This window comes from Panthera pardus, unplaced genomic scaffold, assembly GCF_024362965.1.
Source record: "Panthera pardus isolate Hobbes unplaced genomic scaffold, ASM2436296v1 HiC_scaffold_10, whole genome shotgun sequence".
NCBI lineage: Eukaryota > Metazoa > Chordata > Mammalia > Carnivora > Felidae > Panthera > Panthera pardus.
This window is the reverse complement of record NW_026526655.1, coordinates 44,872,294-44,890,230: the sequence shown is the minus strand read 5'-3', so window position 1 is coordinate 44,890,230 and position 17,937 is coordinate 44,872,294. Positions and strand designations below refer to the sequence as shown.

The 17,937-nt window shown below is 34.4% G+C and overlaps 2 protein-coding genes across 3 annotated transcripts in view; one reads left to right on the top strand and one right to left on the bottom strand.

Annotated features, from left to right (window-relative positions):
* Nucleotides 1–17,937, top strand: part of ANKAR (ankyrin and armadillo repeat containing) — a 73,222-nt gene that overhangs the window by 46,350 nt on the left and 8,935 nt on the right. For both annotated transcript variants that reach the window (XM_053906975.1, XM_053906965.1), the window contains 6 exons: nt 2,105–2,346; nt 2,516–2,669; nt 2,754–2,915; nt 8,228–8,334; nt 10,228–10,350; nt 17,345–17,503. In XM_053906975.1, the coding sequence (XP_053762950.1) occupies nt 2,105–2,346; nt 2,516–2,669; nt 2,754–2,915; nt 8,228–8,334; nt 10,228–10,350; nt 17,345–17,503 (947 nt within the window). The remainder of the gene's footprint in view (nt 1–2,104; nt 2,347–2,515; nt 2,670–2,753; nt 2,916–8,227; nt 8,335–10,227; nt 10,351–17,344; nt 17,504–17,937) is intronic.
* The window catches only part of LOC109274472 (ORM1-like protein 1), a 51,714-nt gene continuing 41,662 nt past the window's right edge, over nt 7,886–17,937 (bottom strand). Inside the window, exon 12 of the mRNA XM_019462094.2 lies at nt 7,886–8,050. The gene's annotated coding sequence lies outside the window, so the exon portion shown is untranslated. The remainder of the gene's footprint in view (nt 8,051–17,937) is intronic.

Below are 17,937 nucleotides of genomic sequence, written 5' to 3'. Positions count from 1 at the left end.
TATTTGCTGAAAAAACAAATGACTGAATGATGAAAATATTCATACCAAAAAGTTAATATATTTGATATAAGTGATATATATAAATTGATATGAACAATAAGGGCTTGCTAGAGAGAGAAAACTAACCCAAATAGTCTATGAAAGAACAAATGCTGGATTGAGTCTGCCTGTTTGGATACAAAAATGACTTCTGTACATTTTTTGACTTTTTGAAACATATGTCTTACATATTAAAACACACACACACACACACACACACACACACACACACACACTGGATCTATAAGTCTACCAGGGGGAAACTAAAATTGAAACCAAACAGAATCAACTGTATTTCAAATTGATGACATGAAGATTTTAAAAGAAGAAAAAATGAATACAAGTGAATTTTGACATAGCACTTCACTATATAGCCTCAGTCTAGGGGAATAAAAAAAACCTGCAAACATATCTTGAATTCTTCTTAGTGGATTTGTATTTCATAGTGATATAGATGAAACAGCTCTGAACTGTTAAAGTATTAAAAGTATTGTAGAAATGAACATGTGAATAAATATGTTGATAGTTTTGGGTTCTCACTGTGAAAAGAACTGTAAGAATGTAGGAAGGCAATAAAGAATCCTGTGAGGTTGGATTGGAATTGGAACATTGGAAATACATACATTTTCCTAATCTTGTCTAGTAAGAGTCTAGAAGAAATGATACTTAAGTAGCAATGAACACATCTAGTACTCAAATCTTGATTTCTAAGTACCATTCCTCATTAAAAGGAACCAGAACTTCTTGGAAAAATGGTTTATTTCAGGGGTAGAGCAGAGCAGGAATTGGTGAGTCTGAAACATACTGTGACAGAAAGTAAAAAAAAAGTTAAAAAAATGATGGATGTCTATCAATTGTTGCTAAATCTTGAGAGAGTTCTCAGATTTATTCTTGAAACTTTCCTGTAAGTTTTAAAGAGAACAAGTACAACTGGTTAAAAAGCATATATGAAATTGTGTAGTCTCACCAGTAACCAAAAATATGAAATAGGAGATACAATTTTTTGCCTACCAAATTAGCTAAATTTATGTATTTATTCTTAATGATAATATCTATATTTAAAAAGATAAAGCAACATTGAAACGCTCATACTCTGATTATGAAAGGCTAAGATGCAATGGTCAATTTTGGAAAGTAATTTAATGTGATATATTAAATTACTCCAGGAATTCCTGGGACACTATACTAAGGGAAGAAACAGGAAGGAAAAATACCTTATGTGCCAACATTTCTCCTAAACATTGTTTAAAACAGTGAAAAGTTGGAAACACCATGTATTTTTTTTTTTTTTTTTTTTTTTTTTTTTTTTTAATGTGAGGCTTTCCTACCACTCAGTGTGCCTGACTGGCTCAGACAGTTAGGGGTCCGGCTCTTGATTTTGGTTCATGGTTCATAGGATTGAGCCATGTGCTATCAGTCAGGAGCCTGCTTGGGATTGTCTCTCTTCCTTTCTCTCTGCCCCTCTCCCATTCACAGTTGTTCTCTCTCAAAATAAATAAATAAACTTAAAAAAATGTGAATGGCTAAGGAAATGTAATACATTCATTAATGAATATTTGGGAGACGATGTTCATAAAGAAAGGGAACATGTTTTACTTGTAAATTAAAATGCAGGATATTGTGCTTATAGTACAACTATATAAAATATGTCCAGAACATTATTTGAATATGTCTTTTCACTTAAAAAGTGAATGAGAATAGGGCACCTGGGTGGCTCAGTTGGTTAAGTGTCCAACTCTTGAACTCTGCTCAGGTCATGATCTCAGGGTTTGTGAGTTCGATCCCCATATCGAACTCTCTCTGCCCCTCCCCTGCTCGCTCTCTCTTTCTCTCTCTCTCTCAGAATAAATAAGTAGGCTTTTTTTAAAAAAATAAAAGTGAATGAGATTAAACAAAATATTTGTGTTTGGGTGGTGAGAATCTGGATGGTTTTATTTCTATTTTTCTTTATTTTCTAAATTTTTACACACTCTATAAGTTTGATTCTATGAGAATCCAATGATAAGTTGCATTTTTAAAATATTTTTAAAAGATTTATTTAACTGTTCCTTGGATTGATTTGAAGATGTGTTGAAGGCTGTATCTTGTGCAACGATTGCTGAGGTGGCACGTGACAACAGGGAAGTTCAGAACGCTATGGCTTCAGAGGGAGCCATTCCTCCTCTTGTGGCCCTTTTTAAACGGAAACACCTTAGTGTCCAAGTGAAGGGTGCAATGGCTGTGGAATCACTGGCGAGTTACAACCCATGTATACAGAGAGAATTTCTGGAAAAATCATTAAGTAAATATCTTTTAAAACTCCTCAAGGTAGGAATTTTTATGATTACTTGTCATTTTTCTTAGACAAAATATTCAATATTGAATTTTGTAAAGTGAAAAGAAAACTAAAACCAATTCTAGAATAAACATTTTATAAAACATTCCTACAGTGTTCAATCAATGCTCATTGAAAGAATGGAATATATTTTTTTAATAGGCATTTCAAATAGATGTTAAGGAACAAGGAGCTGTAGCCCTTTGGGCCTTGGCAGGACAAACCCTGAAACAACAGAAGTATATGGCAGAACAGATTGGATACAACTTTATAATAAATATGCTTTTGTCACCATCAGCTAAAATGCAGTATGTTGGTGAGTTCTTTTCTATGCATCCATTTGCACAATGTAAAGCAGCACACTGAAGTGTCGGACGTGTTTCTTGCTTTTCTTTACCAGGAGGTGAAGCAGTCATAGCTCTAAGTAAGGACAGCAGGATGCATCAAAATCAAATATGTGAAGGAAATGGAATTGCACCATTGGTTCGCTTACTAAGGATCAATAAAATAGCTGAAGGCACACTTCTGAGTGTCATCAGAGCAGTGGGGTCCATTTGTATTGGTTTGTAATTATTTCCTCAATTTTTAAAATATCAATAAGATTCTTCCCTTCCTCTCTGTCCCCATTGATAGAGCCTTAAATCATATTTAATTTATTCAAGGATTACCATTTTTTTTATTTCTCCAAGACCTTAATGAGTAAAAGTGGTATAATTAATAATTTTATATCCATTTTTCCCTTTAACTCTGGTTATAAAGGGTAATGAGAACAATGATCCTCGGCTATTTTGAGTTAAAAGAATCTCATTTTTTTTTTTTTTTTTTTGAGTGTAAGAGGAAAACATTTCTTCTTTTGAATCTCAAGAACTGTATGTTTTATACGGATTTTTAATGTTGGGGCACATTTTTCAATTCCAGTCTTTTTCCATAATGATTCTTTCTTTATAAAGTGGCCAGTAGGTCTAGTTGTTCCTTTGATTGCAAAGGAGTTAACCTTTTGGGATATCTGTAAAAGTGCTGTCAGTGGTTGATCAACCAAAAATAAAAAATTTGGGTTCTTTGCTGACCTTCATGAATGTGTGGGGCTGACTGTAGACTGTTTCTTATAGATAAGAAAAAAAGCCCTTTTTTTTTTCTAGTTGATTGTATTTCCTCAAAAAATAGTCTAGCTGAATGAAGAATGTAGGAATTGGTTCCAAAAAGATTTGTTTCTCCTTACTTGAAAAAACTACCTTGCAGAAATTCATTAAACTCCAAGGCAATCAGTCAGACAAAATAATGTGCCTTTTTTCAGTCCAAACCTCTGGTATAAATTATAGATCTTTCTAAAATTTTGATAGATGATAACATATATACAAAGATACCTTGTGTGTGTGCGCGCATGTGCAATTGCTTCTCATTAGTTCACTTCAAAGCTGTCTACATTTGCCATAGACAAAGGATTCTCCAGTAGAACTACAGAAGAAAACTCATTTCAAATTTACTAGTTTAGACTGGTTATACACACACACACACACCTTCTTTTTTCTTCCTTATCATGTTCATGTTTTCTTCTATGGTCTTGAACATATGTAACATATTTAAAATGGCTGTTTTAACTTCTCTGTAACTAGTTCTAGCATCTATATAATCTCTGGGTCTCTTTCTATTGGTTGATTTTTTTTTCTTGATTATGAACCATATTTTCCTACTTCTTTACATACCTAGAAAAATTTAAATGTGGGTGTTTAAAGACTTACTGACATAATTTACATACAATAAAATATTTAAATAAAATATATAATAGCATAAAATATAAACATACATTCAACTGGGGGTGTCTGGGTGGCTCAGTTGGTTAAGCATCTGACTCTTGATTTTGACTCAGGTCATGATCTCACAATTTGTGAGATTGAGTGCCACATCAGGCTCCGTGCTGTCAGCACAGAGACTGCTTAGGATTCTTCTTCCCTCTCTCTGCCCTTCCCCTGTGCATGCTCTCTGTCTCAAAATAAATAAACTTAAAAAATACATTAAACTGTACAATTTGATGAATTTTGACATATGCTTTCAGCTGTATATCCATCACCACAATCAAATAAATGAACATAACCATCACCCCCAATGGTTTCATTGTGTACCTTTGTAATCCCTCCCTCTTTATACTCCCATTCCCAGAGAACCACTGATCTGTTTTCTATCATTATAGATTAGTTTGTATTTTCTAGAATTTTATGTAGATGGATATACAGGTATACTTTTTTTCTTGCTTCTTTCACTCAACAGTTATTTTGATATTTATGCATATTATTTTGTATATCAATAGTTCACTTTTATAATGCTGAGTAGTATTCCATTGTATGGTATGATGGATAATTTTATGCCTTATGATATACATACTTATTACCTACCTACCTAACTACCTACATACATATCTTGTTGGTTCTGTTTTTCTGGAAAATCCTGATTAATACAAATGGATATTCTGTGATTTGTTTATCCATGCACCCATTGATGGACATTTAGATTGTTTACAGTTTCTTGCTATTGTAAATAAAACTGCTATGAACATTTGTGTTTAAGTTTTTGTACAGACACAAATATTTTCATCTTTGGGGGGTAAACACCTAAAAGTAGGATTGCTGGATCATATGGGAGGTGTTTGTTTAACTTTTAAACTGCCAGATGGTTTTTCAACATTGTGTTTTAACTTTGCATTCCTCCTAGCAGTGTGTGAGAATCCAGGAGCTTCACATACTCGCCATCACTTACTATTAGGATTTTAGCCATTGTAGTTAGTGGGTGTGCAGTAAATCTCATTGTGGTTTTAACTTGCATTTCCCTAATGATTAGTGATGCAGAACATCTTTTCATGTGCTCATTTGCCATTTGTATATCCTCTTTGGTAAAGTGTCTGTTCAGATATCTTGCCCATTTTAAAAATTGTGATGTCTTATTGAGTTGTAAGCATTCCTTATATATTCTAGATACAAATTCTCTGTTAGATGTATGTTTAGCATGTATTTTTCCCAGTCTGGGTGGGTTCTTCCATTTTTGGGACAGGGTCTTTTTATTTTTTTATTTTTTTTAATGTTCATTTTTGAGAGAGAGAGAGAGAGAGAGAGAGAGCGCGCATATGTGAGATGGGGGAAGGGCAGAGAGCGAGGGAGACAGAGGATCAGAAGCGGGCTCTGCACTGACAGCACTAACAGCAGAGAGCCTGAAGCAAGGGCTCAAACTCATGAACTGCGAGATCATTACCTGAGCTGAAATCAGACGCTTAACCAACTGAGTCACACAGGTGCCCCTGTAACAGGGTCCTTTGAAGAGCAAAAGTTTTTAATTTTGATTAAGTCCAGTTTATTGATATTTAAAATTTTTTAGTTCATAAGTTTTGTGTTCTCTTTAAGAAACCTCTGCCAAACTCAAGATCATAAAGGCTTTCTGTTCTCCTCTATGTTTAGATGTATGATCCATATAAGTTAATTTTTGCATATGGCTGACATTTATTATTTTTTTTTGCATATGGCTATCCAATTGCTTTAGCCCATTTATTGAAAAGATTATCTTTTCCTCCACTGAATTTTTGTGGGTCTATTTCTGGACTTTTTATTCCATTCTATTTACATATTTGTCTATCTTTATGCTATACTCACTCACTGTCTTAATCATTGGAAGTTTACAGTAAATCTGGAAAGCAGGAAGTATAAGTCCTTCAACTTTGCTATTCTTTTTCAAAGTTGTTTCAAAGTCTCCCAATCCATAAACACAGTATATCTCTCTACTTGCTTAGGTCTTCTTTAATGTATCTCAGCAATGATTCCTAGTTTCCAATACACAGTTTTTGTACACATTTTATCTTAGGTATTATTTTTAAGTCATGCATAATAAACTTTGAGTGAATGCTGGACATTGTGAGTTGTAAACTGATGGATGCTGGATTTTATGGTCTTCCTGTAAACAGTTAGGTTCTGTTCTGGCATGTGATTATCTTACTTGGGATCAGTTTGATCCTTTTTCAGCTAGCTTTCAAGCTTTGTTAGCACAAGTCTAGAGTAGCCTTTACTCTGGAACTAACTTAACTCCACCATTAGGATGATATAGTTCCAAGGACTCAATTCCTTGTATAATCCCTTGAGTTATGATGTATCTGAACTCTGGCCATAGAGCACAAACCATTCTTAGCCCTGTGTGAGCTGTGAGAATTGTTCAGCTTACTTCTTATAGTGGTTCTTTTCCCAACCTAATGGAGTTTCATCTCATTATTAACATGTGAAAATTCAAAGATTTGAGGGTATTCTTCTTTTCACACCACCATCATTTTATCATAATCATTATTATTAAAGCTATTCATTCTGAGGGGACCTACCTACAGCACCTTAACGCTGGGAAATCTCCCTGCTTACTCCTTTTCCACCTACTCTGAAGTGAGCAATCCCCTTTCTGTGATTCCAGTGTATTTTTCTAAACCTCTGTTAAAGCACTTACCGCATGTATATAGTTGCTTCCCCTATAAACTCCTTGGGGGCAGACATTCTAATTTCTCTTTTTAGTCCTAATTCCTACCTCAATTCCTGGTACATTAGGCATTCAATATCTGTTAGCTGAATCAAGACTATTCATGTGGGGCCCCTGGGTGGCTAAGTCAGTTAAGTGTCTGACTCTTGGTTTCGGCTCAGGTCATGATCTCAGGGTTGTGAGATCTAGCCCTGCATCAGGCGCCATGCTGGGTGGGGAACCTGCTTAAGATTCTCTCTCTCTCATTCTCTCTCTCTCTCACCCTCTTTCCCTCCCTCTACCTTCCCCCCTACTCTGCTCACAAGTGGGCTCTGTCTCTCTAAAAGAAAGAAAGAAAGAAAGAAAGAAAGAAAGAAAGAAAGAGAGAGAGAGAGAGAGAGAGAGAGAGAAAGAAAGAAAGAAAGAAAGAAAGAAAGAAAGAAAGAAAGAAAGAAAGACAGGGAGGGAGGAAGGAAGGAAGGAAGGAAGGGAGAATATTCATGTAATCAGTGTCTGTGTATATTCCTGGGTGGTCAGTGGGGGACTAGGGACAAGGAAACAAACATGTTCTTTGCTCTTTCTATTACCTGCAGTTCCTTCAAACTTCCCCAGATGATATTAAGTAGGTGACTTCCTTCATTGTTCAAAGACAGGTCTGATCTTGTATTTACATTTAAGTATATAAACCCTCAGTATATGTGTTGTGATTTTTGATGGCAAAATAAAAGAATTACAATTATTTATACATGTTCACTAGACAGAGATGACTTTTAAATTGAAATTAGGCCTACAATTTAAAGTATTATGTTATAAAAGGAGACAGTAAGGTTATCTTTTTAGTATGTGTATTTAAGGAATCTAGAATTTTTAACCAGGTGATTTACTCTAGTCATTTTTATAAAAATAATTTTTTATGGAATACAATAGCACCTGTAAAGTACTTTGCAAATAAAAATCTTCAAAAAGTGATAGCTATTATACTCTTATTCCTTGATAGTCTAGCATTCTTATTTCTTTGTTTTGTGACTATTAGAAAAACATCCACACTTCTAATAGTAATTTTTCCATGTTTATTCATTCTGCCTTTCAAAAAAATTAACTCAGGGGGCACCTGGGTGGCTCAGTCCGGTAAGCATCCAACTCTTGATCTCGGCTCAGGTCTTGATCTCAGGTTTATAAGTCTGAGTCCCACATTGGGCTCCATGCAAGGTGTGGTGCCTACTTAAAAAAAAAAAAATTAATTCAGGTAAAATAGTGTTGACACAGCATTTCCTTTTGTAACTTATTAACCATATTATGCTAGAACACTTTATCAGCCAAATACACCAAGCTATTTTTGACTTTACCATTTCTAAGATAGAAAGAAATATTATCTTATTGACATGTATGTTCTTATAGGTGTTGCCCATACAAGTAATCCCATCAGTCAACAATTTGTTGTAGAGGAAAATGCCTTTCCAGTACTTATTCATTTACTGAGAAATCACCCTTCTCCTAACATTAAGGTATATAAATGGTTTTAATATTTTTTCTGATACAGTAAAAATTAACAGAAATATGACTTTCTGAGAATAAACTGTATCTTCATGCAAGTTCACAAGTATACTAGAAAAATTTAACCTATCCTAAAAGTTTAAAAGAGTTGCTTTATAAATATAGTAGTAAAGATAAAGTAAATTTTATTAAAATATTAAATTTTCAAATAATTAAGTCTTGTGTCCTTACTCATCAAAATTTTATTCCTCAGATATTTGGTTATTCACAGAATTTCTTCCCTACTTCCTCAGATACTGATTGCTAAAACTGGGTGGGGATAATGAGGATATGTGATTTATGTAGCAAAAATTCTCAAATTTAAGTGATTCCTGTCAATGTTAACCATCAAAACAGCCCTACCTCTACCAGTGTGAACATTACAGATATCTTACAAGTTATTTAAGAGTCATTCACTCTTCTATTCACTTCTGGTGAACTGCCTTTAATAAAATGACATTCGCATATATTCAAATCCTTTGGAGATTTATGACATCTAGAGTTGGCCAGGCAGGAAATTATAACAACAAAAAATACATTTTTCTCTTCAAAATTAGGTATGAGTTCTGTTGGAAATGAGAAAACAGAAGTATGTAAGCAAATACAGAATTGTTTCTTTTAAGGAAGGTGTTACCAGAAAAGATGTTAGGGGGCGCCTGGGTGGCTCAGTCGGTCAAGCGTCCGACTTCCGCTCAGGTCACGATCTCACGGTCTGTGAGTTCGAGCCCCGCGTCGGGCTCTGGGCTGATGGCTCAGAGCCTGGAGCCTGCTTCCGATTCTGTGTCTCCCTCTCTCTCTGCCCCTCCCCCATTTGTGCTCTGTCTCTCTCAGTCTCAAAAATAAATAAACATTAAAAAAAAAAAATTAAAAAAAGAAAAAAAGAAAAGATGTTAGAAGTTATGCAGCTTTTCTGGTTATGAAAGAGATTATTCTATTATAGGAGTTAATTAGGGAAACAGAAGGAAGGAGCATATTTTTGCAATTTTTTGGCTTGAATTATATGAAAAACTACACTGACTTTCAAAGTACAAATAAATTTCATAAGACCATGGAATTTGCCACATAAAAATACATTTTTATTTTAAAACATGCATTTTCATGTTTTAAACAAAGTTTACTTTTATTGTGTCCATCCATATTTCAGTATATGCTTTCAATGAGTTCTTCAACTTGTTAAAAACATAACATCAATACATTTCAATACTTCAAATAAGATGCTATAGTAAACAAAATACTTTTGAAATAATAAGCATGCTTTTCAAATTCATAACATTTTTCATAGAAGTGCATAATGTAATCTTAAAAAACTTATCTTGAGTCCCGAAAATAAACAAAGTTCATTTACATCCTCCTAAAAGGCTTCAGAATGTGAATTAAATGACCCTGGAACTAGAGCAAAACTATTCTTCAGGACTATTTCCCGGTCTTGGGAATTTTTTCCTTAATTGATAGGCCTTCCATTGAAGCCTTAGAATTCAACGGTCAACAGCTAACAAGCAGTTCAAAAGTTTTTTATTCCAGGCCAGGATTTAAAAAAAAAAAATTCTTTTTTAGATGTGGAAAGGATACAACTATGCACTTAAGATAATACCTCCTCACATTTCCTGCTGGCTCTGGTTGCTCCCCAACCCCCTCTCAAACGGAGCTTTGTGTTGGTGATGGCACACTTAGGAAGGATATTTTCCCAGCTGTTAAAAATTGCTAGGGACATTGCTTCGGACATTGTAAATGCCACTCTATTATTAGAGAATTGGAATCAATGAATTACACGGTTGAATTAGTATATCCCATATAAATGTTTGTATAATGAAATATGTGATTTGATAAACCATGAGTGAAAAATAAACTAATTTCTACATACTTAGGTTGAAGTGGCATTTTCCTTGGCATGCATTGTCCTAGGGAATGATCTGTTACAGAATGAATTACAAGAAAATGAAGGATTTAAGTATGCCGATGTCCTTCATCTTCTTCACTCACAAGATAAGGTAATGCCTTTACAAAATGTTAAAGCTCGTGTAGAATGGTTTTTAGACCATATCCTCAAATTATGTCTTTTGCACAGCAATATTTAAATATATTACATAAGAAATGTAAAATCTCTTTGGTAGATCATTAGTTTGTAATAATGAAATAATATTGTTCCATATTTTTCATAGTTGACTTACTTCATCTTTGAAAGGTAGCAATTTTTTTCTTTTTGTAATTAATTAATTAATTAATATTTTATTTTTTATTTTTAAAAATTTACATCCAAATTAGCATATGGTGCAACAATGATTTCAGGAGTAGATTCCTTAGTGCCCCTTACCCATTTAGCCCATCTCCCCTCCCACAACCCCTCCCGTAACCCTCAGTTTGTTCTACATATTTATGAGTCTCTTATGTTTTGTACCCCTCCCTGTTTTTATGTTATTTTTGTTTCCCTTCCCTTATGTTCATCTGTTTTGTCTCTTAAAGACCTCATATGAGTGAAGTCATATGGTTTTTGTCTTTCTCTGACTAATTTCACTCAGCAAAATACTCTCCAATTCCATCCATTTCCATTCCATTCAAATTTCTTCACTGGATTATTTGTTTTTTGGGTGTTGAGTTTGATATGTTCTTTATAGATTTTGGATACTAACCCTTTATCTGATATGTCATTTACAAATATCCTCTCCCATTCTGTCGGTTGCCTTTCAGTTTTGCTGATTGTTTCCTTGTTGTGCAGAAGCTTTTTATTTTGATGAGGTCATAGTAGTTCATTTTTGCTTTTGTTTCCCTTGCCTCCGGAGACATGTTGAGTAAGAAGTTGGTATGGCCAAGATCAAAGAGGTTTTTGCCTGCTTTCGTCTCGAGGATTTTGATGGCTTCCTGTCTTATATTGAGGTTTTTCAATCATTTTGGGTTTATTTTTATGTATGGTGTAAGAAAGAGGTCCAGGTTCATTCTTCTGCATGTCGCTGTCCGGTTTTCCCAGTACCACTTGCTGAAGAGACTGTCTTTATTCCATTGGATATTATTTCCTGCTTTGTCAAAGATTAGTTGGCCATACATTTGTGGGTCCATTTCTGGGTTCTCTATTCTGTTCCATTGATCTGAGTGTCTGTTCTTGTGCCAGTACCATACTGTCTTGATGATTACAGCTTTGTAGTATAGCTTGAAGTCTGGGATTGTGATGCCTCCTGCTTTGGTTTTCTTTTTCAAGATTGCTTTGGCTATTCGGGGTCTTGTCTGGTTCCATACAAATTTTAGGATTATTTGTTCTAGCTCTGTGAAGAATGCTGGTGTTATTTTGATAGGCATTGCATTGAATATGTAGATTGATTTGGGTAGTATCGACATTTTAACAATATTTGTTCTTCCTATCCAGGAGCATGGAATCTTTTTCCATTTTTTTTGTGTCTTCTTCAATTTCTTTCATAAGCTTTCTATAGTTTTCAGCATATAGATTTTGGTTAGATTTATTCCTAGGTACTTTATGGTTTTTTTGTGCAACTGTAAATGGGATCAATTCCTTGATTTCTCTTTCTGTCACTTCATTGTTGGTGTATAGGAATGCAACTGATTTCTGTGCGTTGATTTTATATCCTGCAACTTGGCTGAATTCATGAATCAGTTCTAGCAGTTTTTTGGTGTAATCTTTTGGGTTTTCCATATAGAGTATCATGTCATCTGCAAAGAGTGAAAGTTCGACCTCCTCCTGGCCGATCTGTATGCCTTTTATTTGTGTTGTCTGATTGCAGAGGCTGACTTCCAATACTATGTTGAATAACAGTGACGAGAATGGACATCCCTTCCTGACCTTAGGGGGAAAGCTCTCAGTTTTTCCCCATTAAGGATGATATTAGCGTTGGGTCATTCATATATGGCGTTTATGATCTCGAGGTATGTTTCTTCTATCCCTACTTTCTTGAGGGTTTTTATCAAGAAAGGCTGCTGTATTTTGTCAAATGCTTTCTAGGCATCTATTGAGAGGATCATATGGTTCTTGTCCTTTCTTTCATTGATGTGATGAATCACTTTAATTGTTTTGCAGATATTGAACCAGCCCTGCATCTCAGGTATAAATCCCACTTGGTCGTGGTGAATAATTTTCTTAATGTATTTTTGGAGCCGGTTGGCTAATATCTTGTTGAGGATTTTGCATCCATGTTCATCAGGGAAATGGGTCTATAGTTCTCCTTTTTAGTGGGGTCTCTGTCTGGTTTTGGAATCAAGGTAATGCTGGCTTCATAGAGTTTGGAAGTTTTCCTTCCATTTCTATTTTTTGGAACACCTTCAAGAGAATAGGTGTTAACTCTTCCTTAAGTGTTTGGTAGAATTCCCCTGGAAAGCCATCTGGCCCTGGACTCTTGTTTTTTGGCAGATTTTTGATTACTAATTCGATTTCCTTACTGGTTATGGGTCTGTTCAAATTTTCTATTTCTTCCTGTTTCAGTTTTTGTAGTGTATATGTTTCTAGGAAGTTATCCATTTCTTCCAGATTACCCATTTTATTGGCATATAATTGCTTACAATATTCTTTTATTATTGTTTTTATTTCTGCTGTGTTGGTTGTGATCTCTCCTCTTTCATTCTTGATTTTATTCATTTGGGTCCTTTCCTTTTTCTTTTTGATCAAACTGGCTAGTGGTTTATCAATTTTAATTCTTTTAAAGAACCAGCTTCTGATTTCATTGATCTGTTCTACTGTTTTTTTTTTGTTGTTGTTGTTGTTGTTTATTTGTTTCAATAGCATTAATTTCTGCTCCAATCTTTGTTATTTCCTGTCTTCTGCTGATTTGGGGTTTTATTTGCTGTTCTTTTCCCAGCTCCTTAAGGTGTAAGGTTAGGTTGTGTATCTGAGATCTTTCTTCCTTCTTTAGTAGGGTCTGGATTGCTATATACTTTCCTCTTATGACCTTTGCTGCATCCCAGAGGTTTTAGGTTGTGGTGTTATCATTTTCATTGACTTCCATATACTTTCTAATTTCCTCTTTAACTGCTTGGTTAGCCCATTCATTCTTTAGTAGGATGCTCTTCAGTCTCCAAGTATTTGTTACCTTTCCAAATTTTTTCTTGTGGTTGATTTCGAGTTTCATAGGGGTGTGGTCTGAAAATATGCATGGTATGATCTCGATCTTTTTGTACTTACTTAGGGCTGATTTGTGTCCCAGTATATGGTCTATTCTGGAGAACGTTCCATGTGCACTGGAGAAGAATGTATATTCTGCTGCTTTAGGAGGAAATGTTCTGAATATATGTTAAGTCCATCTGGTCCAGTGTGTCATTCAAAGCCATTGTTTCCTTGTTGATTTTTTGATTAGATATCTGTCCATTGCTGGGAGTGGGGTGCTGAAGTCTCCTACTAATATGGTATTACTACTGATGAGTTTCTTTGTGATTGGGATCAATTGATTTATATATTTGGGTGCTTCCACATTTGGTGGATAAACGTTTACAATTGTTAGGTCTTCTTAGTGGATAGACCCCTTGATTATGATATAATGCCCTTCTGCATCTCTTGATACAGTTGAAAGGTAGCAATTTTAACGCTTAGAGAGCCAATAAACAAATCTCTTCTGTCCTGGACGCATCAAAATTTTTCTTTTTGAAATTTTATGATACTTGAAATGTTATGACCTTTCAACTCTCAGTCACCCACTATTCTAGTGGTGCTTCTCAAACTTTGTGATAAAGGAAAGCCTTCCCCCAGCAATCTGTAATGGGTAGGATAATTAAAACAACAAAAACTTTAAATTTTGCAATAATTTTAGGTTTTCCAAAATTTTGCAAAAATAGTAGAGTGTTCTAGCATATCCTTCATCCAGCTTTCCTGGATGTCAACCAGCAATTAACATTGATACCATACTATTAACTAATCTGCAAACTTTATTTAAATTTTGCCAATTTTCCCACCAGTGTCCTTTTTCTGTCCCAGAATGCAATCTAGGATCTCACATTACATCTATTTGTCATGTCCCTTTAGTTTCCTTCAATCTGTGAAACTCAGTCCTTTGTTTTTCATGATTTTACATGTCTTCCATGATTTTGACATTTTTGATGAGTCCACACCAGTTACTTTGTAGAATGCCCTTCAATTTGAGTTATCTGATGTTTTCTCATGATTAAATTGAGGTTATGCATTTTGGCAAGAATACCATAGAAATGATGTGGTCTTCTTCATTCACCTGCCCAGTGCATCATTTCAGGAGGTACATGGTGCTGTTATGTCTTATAACTGGCAATGTTAACTTTGGGTACTTGGTTAAGGTAGTATCTGCCATATTTCTCCACTGTAAAGTCACTGTACTTCCTTTTTTTAATAAGTATCTTAAGGTGAGACATTTTGAGCCTGTGCAAATATTCTGTTTTGCATGTACTTTTGCTCAACAATTTTAGCATCTACTGATGCAGCAATGATTACTGTGGTATTTGGCTAACGACAATTTTTTTGAAAGTTCTCTCTTTTTTTTTTTTTAATCAAATTTATACTTAAATTCCAGTTAGTTAACATGCAGTGTACTATTAGTTTCAGGTGTACAATGTAGTGATTCATTACTTACGTACAACACCGGTCCTCACTACAAGTGCCTTCCTTAATCCCCATCATCTACTCAACCCATCTCCCCACCCACTTCCCTTCTCATCACAATCAGTTTGTTCTCTATAGTTAAGAGTCCGTTTCTTGGTTTTCCTCTCTCTTTTATTCCCCTCTATGTTTGTTTTACTTCTTAAATTCCACCTGAGTGAAATCATATGTTATTTGCCTTTCTCTGACTGATTTATTTTGCTTAGCATACTACTTTCTAGCTCCATCCACATCCTTGCAAATGACGAGATTCATTCTTTTTACGGCTGAGTAATATACCATCATATATATACATATACACCACATCTTTATTCATTCATCAGGCAATGGACATTTGGGATCTTTACATAATTTGACTATTGTTGATAATGCTGCCATAAACATTTTCTAGATTTATTAGCTGGTATTTAACTATAAGGAAGAGCTGTTCCTTTTAAATTCGAATTCCCAGTTTTTGTAATCCTGATGTCAACCATTTTGTCGACTGTCATTGGTCCATGGGCCATACTTTGGATACCACTAACCCTAGAGAAATTTGAGAACTTTTGTTGTCTATAGTGCATTTAGCAATTAGGGAAGAAAACTGCCAACTGTCAGTTTTAGATTTGGGAGGAAGAAAAGAGGGTTATGAGGGGAGAAATGAACTCAAAGCATTATTTATTAATATATAGATTTCTACTGTACTGTGGTATATGAAAAAATGGAGATGTGCTGCTGTAATAATATGGGGAATATAGGGTGAGGAGACTGAATTTGTGTCTGACTGACTCTTTAAGCCACCTTTCTTCTCTCTCTGTTCATTCCACATTTTATTCTCATTGCTCATTCCTCAGGGACACCCTTCTCCTTTTTCTTCTACTACTCATTTTGCTCTTAATCATTCTCCTTTTCTTCTCAGCCTGTTCCCACCTGCTTCATTCATTGGACCCTGTTCTTTTGTGTATTCCTAATACTTTTCTTCTTGCTTATGGCCAGGTGACTACTTTGTGTGTACATAATTTTTATTATGGAAAATTTCAAACACATACAGAATAAAAGAGTAGCACAATGAACTTAAATATTCCTATGACCCAGTTTCAGCACTTATCAATTCATGGCCAGTTTTATTTCATCTATATATCCACTTGCTCTTCCTATATTATTTTTCAAGAAAATCTCAGGCATCATATAATTTTATTGGTAAATATTTTAGTATGCACATATAGCACTTTTATGTAATGATTAACACTGAAAGAAGAAAACTTGCTAAGATTAATGGTTCTCTCTGTACTATACTGTTCAAGCAAAATATTAAAAATAAGATTTAGTGATAAAGTTCTATCTTTTGGGTCTTTCTGGAAGATCTACCATACTTGTTCATCTTTGGCAAGTGAACAGACTCTAAGAATAGGCTTTTGCTCTGTTTGCCAAGTCCCAGAAAATTAAAATGTGATTTTTAAATCATCTTTCGTTTCCCTCTTAGGATATAGTACAGAATTTTACAAATGAACTTATTTTGAGAGATGATAGAGACCATCCCACAATGCATAACATGTAATATATAGTATGCTATACAAGGAAGTTTTGACTTATCAAATTCTACTTTGAAATGTTGAAATGAAAATAAAAATATGTTAAAACAAAAAAGTTGAGGGTTAGTGAAATTATGGAATTTCCTATTACTGTTTAGGTATTTATTTGCACAATTATTAACTAACATTCTACTTTGAAATGTTGAAATGAAAATAAAAATATGTTAAAACGAAAAAGTTGAGGGTTAGTGAAATTATGGAATTTCCTATTACTGTTTAGGTATTTATTTGCACAATTATTAACTAACATTCTACTTTGAAATGTTGAAATGAAAATAAAAATATGTTAAAACAAAAAAGTTGAGGGTTAGTGAAATTATGGAATTTCCTATTACTGTTTAGGTATTTATTTGCACAATTATTAACTAACATTCCCTCTGAATATGAAAATTACTTCTCTCTTCTCCCTGAAGCCACAACTTACTTCTCTATTTAATCTGTTCAATGACATCCTGGGTTGACTCTATTACCTGTTTTCCCCAATGATGTCATGTTTTACTCCCAGAGATAAGAATGTAATGTATTTAGATGGGCGAGAATTCAAAATCTATTACCTTGAGTAACATAATAAACGAACTAAGTTAAAGATAATGCATGTGGGGCGCTTGGGTGGCTCAGTCAGTTAAGTGTCTGACTCTTGATTTCAGTTCAGGTCATTGTCTCACCATTCGTGAATTTGAGCTCTGCATCAAGTTTTGCACTAACAGCACAGAGCTTACTTGGGATTCTCTCTCCCTCTCTTTCTGCTGGCTCTCTCTCTCTCTCTTAAAAATAAATAAAAATAAATAAACCTAAAACCTGCCTTTTTGAGTTAAAAAAAGAAAAAAAGATAACACATGTTTCTCCTGTTTCTAGGATGTTTGTTTAAGAGCAGGCTATGCATTAACCCTTTTTGCCTTCAATAATCGCCTTCAACAATACTTAATATTGGAAAGTGGAATAATGACCATATCAATTTTTGAACCTTTTCTTGAATCAACAATTGAAACTGAGAAGGCAATGGCAGCATTTCAGGTACAAAACTGAAGTTAAAACTTCAAATCCATAAGTGTCTTTTTAGTCAAAAACTTGAAAATTAGAAAAAATTTTAATCTGGAAAAGTGTTTACTGATTTGTAAAATTTGCAGTATTTTTCACACCAGCCCTTTCCACCTCATAAAATCCCTGTTATTTATGAGGATATCTTCATTTTACCAGCACTTTTTGCCTTTGTACCTTATCTGATGCTTATAAGAACCCTGTCAGGTTGATGGGCAGATAGTATTATTTTTATCATCCACATATTACAGGCAGAAAAACATGGTAGTATCCAAGACATGTTTTCTAACTGCAGATCTTTACCTGATCACACTGGTTCTTCAACCCATGACAACTAGATGTATATGGGTTCTTCTTATTCTCTCTCTTCTTTTTCTATCCTATAACATTTAGGAGAAATATTTTCTATG